The sequence below is a fragment of the Miscanthus floridulus genome, chromosome 14 (genome assembly GCF_019320115.1).
Source record: "Miscanthus floridulus cultivar M001 chromosome 14, ASM1932011v1, whole genome shotgun sequence".
Taxonomy (NCBI): domain Eukaryota; kingdom Viridiplantae; phylum Streptophyta; class Magnoliopsida; order Poales; family Poaceae; genus Miscanthus; species Miscanthus floridulus.
Window position 1 is genome coordinate 71,634,454 of NC_089593.1, and position 9,256 is coordinate 71,643,709.

At 44.7% G+C, this 9,256-nt stretch overlaps 1 protein-coding gene across 1 annotated transcript; it reads left to right on the plus strand.

The window, feature by feature from the left end:
• Positions 1–6,988: 6,988 nt before the first annotated feature.
• Positions 6,989–8,946, plus strand: LOC136503711 (lysine-rich arabinogalactan protein 18-like). Its single transcript, XM_066498704.1, has 4 exons — positions 6,989–7,427; positions 8,309–8,384; positions 8,507–8,545; positions 8,689–8,946. The coding sequence occupies exons 1-4, from the start codon at positions 6,989–6,991 to the stop codon at positions 8,714–8,716; spliced, it is 582 nt and encodes a 193-aa protein (XP_066354801.1). The 3' UTR covers positions 8,717–8,946.
• Positions 8,947–9,256: the final 310 nt, after the last annotated feature.

The following is a 9,256-nucleotide window of genomic DNA, read 5'->3' on the forward strand; positions in this document are numbered from 1 at the left end:
GTCACAGAATCGGCGCGGGAGGTCCGTTTCTGGCGAGCGGCGTTCGCTGGCTAATCTTTGGCAACCGGATTTCACGGGATAGCCACGAAAAACTCGAAGCTCGTGGCTGGCTCGGCTTATAACGAGCCGAACGAAGCCAAGCCAAGATTTTAGCTCGTTAGTGAGCCAACTCGAGACAGTTTATGAGCCGCTCACGAGCGAAACGAGCCACGGTTTTAGGGAAAAAGTAATCATAACTTATATTAGTATTGTATTACTTCATATCTTGCACTTTACAAATGGTTAATATGTTAGCACATATGAATACTTTGTTGGATTTAAGACTGTTGGATGTATTATTTTTGTATTATTAGTATTCTCAAGCTTTAGATAAATACAAATATTATATTTTATATACTTTTTATACCTGGCTCGCGAGCTTAACGAGCCCGCTCGAGCTCGTAAACGAGCCGAGCCGAGCTGGCTTTCTGGCTCGTTAAGATAACGAGCCGAGCCGAGCTAGCTCGTTATCTTCGAGCCTAGCCGAGCCGAGCCGAGCTGGCTTGTTATCTAGCCTTAAGCCTATCTGCTATTTTGGAATGCAGGATACAATATCTGTTGGAATCTATTTTATACCCCCCAAAAGTCTAAAATTGATTTAAAGCTAGGAATAGCATCTCTGTTGGAGTTGCCTACTCTCGTACGCACGAAAAGACAGTTTACACGAGACAAGCAATATCACACATAATAAACCAAATCCTCGTATATATACCCCCACAAAGGCAGAGGAACAAACACCACCTGCAGCTCGTGCGCACACATATATACATAGAAGATGGACCTGTTTACCTGACGAAGATAGATGCCACACTACAGAGGAAGCTAATGCACTATCAGCTCGTGCCCACACAAGCAGATACGAATGAATTTTGGTACGTATAGCAGAAGTACACAGGACCATCATAATGGACGCGACATCTATTTCAGAGACACGGCCCCTCCTAAAGCAACGACAAACACGAGAGGCAAGATGGAAAACCACAGCATCGCCCTGCCGACGACGGCGCGCCACTCGTGGTGGTCGCGTGGCCTCGCCCAGTAACCGAAGGACGCCTCGACGAGCCCAAAGGTGGCTATGGCTACGAGGCTGCCGTACTGCCGTGCAGACGGAGCAAGATGCCCCCGGGGACCTTGAAGATGAGGAGTGACAGAGCCGCCGCGGTTAGGGCGACGCCGCACGAGATCAATGCCACCGGCAGCTTCGCCGCGTTTTGGCTGGCATCAGACATCAGCTCCGTCAATCTGACCGCCGGGATGGCCATTTCTTTGTGTGATTCAGTGCGTGTGGTGTGTAAGATGTTTGGTTCTGTAGCTTGGAGTGCGGTAAAATACCCTACATGCTGTCGGTATATAAAAGCCAGCAATCGGGAGCCGCCACAGCCCCTCCTCCCGCATCCCAGTGGGTGACCGGGTACCCGAGAGCTTACCGTGCCCCCGGCCGGCCGGGGTGATGAACCATGCATCGACTTGCTGCTGACCTGTAGATGCCGGGAACCCGGGGCTGCTAATTTCTGCACCCGAGGGAGTGGAAGTGGAAATGGAAGGAAAGATCGACCAAGCTGCTGACCTGTACATGCCGGGTACCCGGGTAGGCTAGGAGGCCGGGTACCCGGCTTGCGGCTATGGATCTCCGAGAGCTTGCTGAAATGCTGACCATAGAAGTGTTGTTGCCTTGCCCAAATAAAATATAGTACTGGAAACGCAACAACCCTACGGCGTGGCACATGTACCCGGGACTGGTAATTTGTGTACTGGGTCCGTCCCAAATTATAAATTATAAGTCATTTTACTTTTTTTAGAGAGTCAAAATATTTTAAGTTCAACCAAATTTCACTATACCATAGCTAATAATTAGCGTCATACAACAGTGGCTAAAACATAGCATTAACAACCAACTATTGGTCGCTATAAATTTGTAACGGAGCATCAGTCGCTATTGTTCTTTTTACCGTCCGATAATCGGTGGTTATATATATCCAGCTATTTCCTCGGACGATCGGTGGGTAAAAATGCATATTAAGTGTAATAGAACCGCCCAATTTATACAAGATTAAGTACGGCTGTCCCCGCTAACACGTTGACACGCGCATACTTTCACTCATATAAACCCGGTAGTCCGCCGAGTGTCCCGAAAGACCTCGGTAAATTAACATCACAACCAAGATCGCGTGATTAAGCAAATACACATCACATACACAGGGTTGCAGCGGAAAATAATATTACAAATGAATTCACAAATAATAGTACAAGTTTGGGTTTCAAAACCGATTGGTGAAAACAACATAGCTTTCAAAAGATTACATTAATATATGTTCCAATTACATTGCTAGCATAAGTGACATCATCCGACAAAAGCATATAGATGAGAAGTAACTATAGAATCACCGAGCCACCGGCGGTTAGACACTATCTTCACAGGCCACGAACTTCACATGCAACATGGTGGGATAAACCCTGAGTACGAGAAGGTACTCAGCTAGACTTACCCGTCGAAACCAAAAATAAAGGACACCAAGAGTCATGCAAGGCTTATGAGGTGGGCTAGCTTGACACAGATGCATAAAAGAGCTTATGAATATAGTGACCAATTTAAACTTAGCATCAAGTTTATCATCATTTACCTGTCCACTAGATTAGCACCTGTACTAGAGCACTCACTTATTAGGAGCAAACAATATTAACCATAGCAGGTATAATAAGGCTGTCATCATCATATCATCATTTCTAAACCATTATGTTATTTAGTGTATCTACTTTGGAGATAAGCCCGTCAAGTTCTCACTAACCGGAAGAGACGGCGACTCGAATCGAATTACAACTCAGCTAAGGGGGTATTCCTAACTCTCACCCTGGCATACTTAGCAAGGGTAGCCGTGGGTTACCTTTGGTACAACTCAGGAACCAAATTTGCGGGTTCGATCAGCGCCAGCGCTCTCAGGGATTACCCTTCTGCTAGGACGATCAGGACTTTTAAATCACCTGCCCTTGGACTCACGCCTACGGCTCCCTTCCGAGGCGTACTTTATACTTATCGACTCCCGGCCTGAGTTGAGCTACTCGGCTTCGCGGTCGGTCTTCAGACACGGCCAACTAAGAGAGAGGCATGCGTTCAACATGAACAGGAAAGGCTCCAAGAATCAGTCCTTAAGCGACACAGACGGAGTCACTGCAAACCGGTAAGCCTCCGTCCGGTCTTCATTTCAAATTAAGACTGGTTCTTTTCCACGATAGCAAATATAGCCAACCGTGCCACATGTATCTTCCTATATCTCGCAGGTGATAGGAAATCACCTGACTTCTACCGTGTTTAAGCAGGGCTAAGCACTACACGAGCCTGAGCTACATAGGATTCAGGGTAACAATATCTGGACAAGGAATGGGGTAACCAATGCAGCAAGTGTTTGCATCCAACACCTAAACTTAATGCAACAATATATGTAATAATAATACTGTAACTGCATTTCGGAAATTAGGAGGCTTAATATGCTCCGGGGCTTGCCTGGGATCCGACACAAGTCAGTTCAGTTAGCTTGCACCGTCATGGTGACATCTCTGATCCTAGCACTTGCTTAGTCCTTCCATCTTCGAGATATATCCATCAAACGTTGTCTTCGGGTTTGACTCCAACATCGCATCCTTCACGTGGTGCATCTAGCGTACCTAGATGAGATGCAATATACAAGTGCATAAATATGAAGAATAGTACCATGAGACGCATCACAAAATAGCAAGCAAGACAAGCATAGTTTACACTAACACACTTAAGTACTTTGCGATGCTTAACTTAAACATCACACAATCTATCATGCTAAGATGGTAAAGAAGACGACAACACCAAGCATGACACAAGTTTCCCAAGATCTCAGGTGCTCTAACTCAGTCATCATTCAAGGCATAAGTCACACTTAACAATATATAAGCAAACACTATAATTGTAATCTGCCAATTTCTGGACATGCAAACAGCAGCTACAAGATTTAGCTATAACTGGAGTTACACAAATCCAAATGACTTGCAAGAAGACATTTTGGAAAGCTTATAAAATTATCTACATTTCATCTATAACCATCACAGCATGATTCCCAAGTTAAGTAGGTCGAAATTATATATTTACCGAAACTGGTCTAAACAAGACAGAGAGCAATCAATTGTATAACCCAACTTTAAACAACTGTAACTCTTAAACTACTTGGCCAAATGACACCAAATTTTAATAGCACCTATATACATGAATTATATACAACTTTTGTATAAACAAGTTTCCAAACAAAGCACATTATCATAAAGAACTTTGCTAAGTTCCCAGATCTGTCCAGAAACCATATTTGCAAGAAAATAAATATTAACTTATGTTGCAAACACATAATTAGGCAAAACCAACTTTACCAACATGTCACACATGACTAAAGAACACCAGAAAACCTAGTGTCCATGACCAAATAAATTCTTTTAATGCCTTTCTTAATTTATTTTAGATAACAAGGTGACTTAATGAACATATACCAAAAGTATACCATAAATTCTACAAAAATTACAGTGGCTCACATATCCTCTCAATAGTCTACTGTACAAATTTCACTCCATTTGAATATGTATAGCAACCTCTATGAAAAAGACAAGTTGCTAAAGCAAGAAATCATGTGAGAGCAAGATAAACCAATAACTCACCCATACTTCATCCAATACTCCTGAAATTTTTATCACACATAAACTATCACATGATTAGCATGCCACAAAAACTTCACTTCATTTGGAGCCCTAGATCTGCAGTTATGGAAAATAACAAATTCAACTAGCATTACAACCTTACTGCACAAATCTATTTTTACTGCAAAATATTGAAACTAAAACATGCCATATTATAGATCTAATGCATAGAGAATTTCACAAGGATTCCAAAAAGTCCACATTTACTATTTTACGAATTTCCTATGATTTACTATGATTTTCCAAACTTTCAGCCGATTTAAAACAAATAGGTCCGTTGAGGCACTATTTAGTTGAGTCAATGACATTGCAGCTAGGCCCTTGACTTTCGTCGAATTGTCGCGCGAGGTCCTCGACGTAGATTTGCACAGGGAGGTCGCCGGGGTCTCGCTGCTCCGGCCGGAGAAGGCCATGCCGTCGGCGGCTGAGGGGCGGGGGAGCACCAGGGGGCCCTTGCGCACCCGCGGGGCTGCTCGGCTTAGCCCAAGGTGGCCCACGGCGGCTTGGCCACACGCGGGCGCCGGCTGCAGCGGCGGCGGCCGAAGCTTCCACGGCTAGGGTGGCGGATTGCGACGGCGAGCACGAGCACGGCGTGAAGGAGATGGCGGCGAAGCTGAGGGTGGTGCTCGTGGGGAGTGAGAAAGCTAGGAGCGGCGAGAACGGCTGCGGCAGCGAGCTCTGCTCGGCCATCAATGGCGGACGCGAGCGAGGGCGAGGAGAGAGGCAAGGAGAGCGAGCAGTGGGGGCGCGGAGCGTCTGGGAGCGGCTCAGCGTCCACAAAACGCGAGGAGGAGGCAAGGCATGCGGCAGGAGGTGGGGGCGCTCGGCTCGCATGGCTGCCACGCCCTGGCCACGCGTCGGCATTTTGACGAGCAGGTGGCGAGCGCGATCCAGCGCGTCTTGGAAGCCGTTTTTGGGCTGGTTCGGTTGGGAATTTGATGGTGGGCCTTTAACGAAGTTTGATCTCCATCCGATGCTCTACAAATTTCGTTAAAGGTTCATAGCCATTAGAGCAAAGGATTAAGAGATAATTAGGCCCTAGTTTGACACCGTCAATGAATTAATGTCGATCAAAGTAAAGCTCGGTTTTTGTTCATTTTGGGAAGTCAAACTTGGTCCAATTGATCCCATCTTTGGGTATCCTCTTCTCCAAATACTTATCTCCATATTTTATTTTGCAACCCAAACATGTTTCTTACAAAATTTTGGAGAACGCGGAATGTCATCGTCGATGCCCAAGATTTCAGACTTAGGTCTACAAACAGCAGCAGTTTCGATCTTGTAACCTCTGTTTGCATCATCTACAAACTGAACTAGGGCATACTACAAAAACAAACTATGTTGTACTCAAAACAAAGAACAACTTTTATTAAAGGATCAAGGTCTGGATCAGCTCGGTTTGCAAGATATAAAGCTCCAAAGTAGGGTACCCGCAGTTCAACCTCAGTTAGGACTTAGCCAAATTCCTGGGCTCCAAAACAACACTGTATTGAATCTTGTGAGTTCCATTTGACTAGGTTAGAGGCCAAACTAACTCTTGACCATTAAACAAAGTTTGTTCTACACAAGATGAACTACAACTTTTGTTAAAGGTCAAACCTCATAACTGGTACATAAGTCAAACTTTCACTTTATAAAACAATTCAAGCAAGGACATAACTTGTCATTTCATGTGACTTCTTGATTCCAAACTTCACGAAACTTTTCCATGGATCAATATAGATGGATATTGATGCGAGACACATGAAACAAGTACATCCAGCATTTCCCAAGCATACTCTTTAGAAAGGGCAGCATGTAAGCAATGGTGCATGGTCCAAGTTTAAATGGTGACTCATTTTCATATGTTTAACCTAACATCTACATCACTACTTAACATGCCATGGTTGAGCTTAAACCCATTGCTTAACTAGTGACAAACACCTGGGGTGTTACATTAAGGCCCCGTTTGACAGGGCTTCTCCACCGGCTTCAAGAGCCGTTTGGAGCCGTTTTCTACCAAACGGGGTAAAGTAAAATAGCTTCACTTGTGAAGCCCCTAAAAACATGCTCTCACAGTGATTTGGGGTGGGATGGAGCCCCAAAAAAGTGGCTTTTCACGGCTCCTCCTCCAGGCCTCTAAAAATATGCTCTCACAGGGAAGCCATTTTGCCAAACGGTTTACCAAAACCGCTTCAGCTCCGGTGAAACTGTTCGTGGAGCTGAAAAAAATGACTTTACTAATAAAGTGAAGCCCTGTCAAATGAGACCTATTCATTTTGACACCCTCGGCCAGCCCACTTGCGCACACCGAAATTTATGTGGCCCACACGTGATAGTGCCACCCAAAACCCTATCTCCACCACCAACTCACCCCATCGAGTCTCCACCCCAATCAGCCGCCATCTCCTCTCCCTCTCACAGTTCACGGAGAGCACCCAGCGCCACTCTCGTCTCAGGCCCTTCAGCACCGCCGCGAGCTCGCTGGGGCGCCACCCCTGCCGCGGCCCCCGTCCTCGCCGCCGCGGCCACTGTCCTCGCCGCCGCGGCCACCGTTCCTGCCTCCGTGGTCGTCGTCCGGGCCGCCGTCGGGGTTGCCGTACCCGCCCCAGCCGCCACAGCCGTCGTCCCCATCCTCCCCCGTTGTCGTAGCCGCCGTCCCCGCTCCCGCCGCCCACGAGCTCGAACAGGAGCGTCTCCAGGTACTCGTTCTCTTCCCTCCCATGAAAAGGTCGCGATTTGTTCATGTTTAGGTTCCGGGTGAACCATCCCTGTCCGCTGCTCCCTTCCTATGTTCTGAATCCCATTTCTTTAGGTTTTGATTTGATTGTTTTGGGTAATTCCTTTGAAGTGTTCTTTCTAAAGAGCAGTAACAGGCTACCTGCAATTCGAGATCAATTGTTAGATAATTTACTGCAAGCCCACAAAACAGATGCACTGCATCTGCTTCTGCATCGTCTAAGCCTCCGCTTAGGTGCTGCTGTAGACTGTAGTGCAGGCGTGCAGCCTGCAGCATCGTTCTGTGGGAGAAAGAGAACAGATCCATCCATCCAGGTCCCAGGCCCAAAGCTCTGGCTCTTCAGTTTTCCTGCTTAAGCAAATTGAGCCTATAGATTGTACGGGAACTTGATGGATAAAAATGGTAATCGGTTACATACAAATCTTAATCGCTTTGTAAATATTGCTAAATGTTCGTACTTATTCTCAAATCTCTGCATTTGTTGCTTCTAGTCGAATATTTATCCAATTAATAACACTTCACTTGAGTCTTAAAAGTTCAGAAACGTAACTTGTTCTGTTCTATTGCTCAAAATGCATTATTTAGTTTATATTTCCATATGTATATCATTATTTGACACCAGTACTCAACTAGTTGATATTTGTTTTTTCAATTTAGTACCATCAAATAATTACATGCTGTCGAGAACTTGTTTCCTGTTTTTCCATAAATACACATCTGGAGATTTGATTGGGTCACTAGTAAATCAGCCCCCCTTTGCTTCGTTCCTCAATCCGCCACTGAAGAGATATGTCTGAGCAGTAATATATGCACCAGTCTGACCTCACCATATTGTAATTGCAGCTGCTCTACGTGTGGTTGGACACCTTGGGAAGGCATTTGACCGTGCTCTTGGCAGCAGCTCTACTTGTTTGTATCGGTAGGTTTCTGTTTCCCTAGCTGTTGCTCTCTTTTTTCCGTGTTGTGGAAGTATGCGACTATTTCAATGGTTGTGATATTTTTTTATTTCATATTGAAATCTGGTTGATGTTTTGCATGAAGGTTGAACATGGATAAAACATGGATTGATGATAATGCTAGGTAAAAACCAATTACTTTACAAATATTGAAAGTTATATATACATGTCAAATGGTATTTAACCTAAAACTTTCACATAGGCACACAAAGAAATATTTGCAAGGAGTGAATGGTTTCTTAGCTTTTGCTTTTAGTAATTCTGCAGATATTATGCCCTTGTAAAAAGTGTGTAAACTCATTTTGGAAAGAGGCAAGTGAAGTCCGTGAGCACTTGATATGTGATGGGTTTCTAAAAGGGTATAGAACATGGAACTTACATGGAGAAGCTAGCTCTTCTGTGAATCATGGGAATTGTGATGCTGCTGAGGTCATAGAGGATTCTAGTGAGGATGATGAAATATTTGATTTGCTTAGAGACTTAGATGCTGGTCTAGATGATAGAGGAGATTTTGAAGACAATAGTTCAACTTTGGAAACTTGTCCTGAACTAGTTGCCCTTCAAAAGTTGGTAGCAGAAAATAGCAAAGAGCTATACCCAAATTGCAAGAAATATACACAGCTAAGGTTCCTAATTAGATTGCTCCGCATCAAACTCCTTGGAGGATGGTCTGATAGATCTATGAACCTACTACTAGATCTACTTAATGATGCACTCCCTGAGGGTTCAAATCTACCTAGAAACTTCCATGAAGCTAAGAAATTGGTAAAATCCATTGGAGTTGGTTACAACAGTATTCATGCTTGTCCAAACGATTGTGTTCTCTACTGGAAAG

Bases quoted from the DNA above. Each gene is read 5' to 3' on its own strand.
- LOC136503711 (XM_066498704.1), top strand. From the start codon at position 6,989: ATGAGACCTATTCATTTTGACACCCTCGGCCAGCCCACTTGCGCACAC. The intron at 8,385-8,506 runs GTAGGTTTCTGT...TTTTGCATGAAG, and splicing joins AGCTCTACTTGTTTGTATCG to GTTGAACATGGATAAAACAT. The intron at 8,546-8,688 runs GTAAAAACCAAT...GTAATTCTGCAG, and splicing joins TGGATTGATGATAATGCTAG to ATATTATGCCCTTGTAAAAA.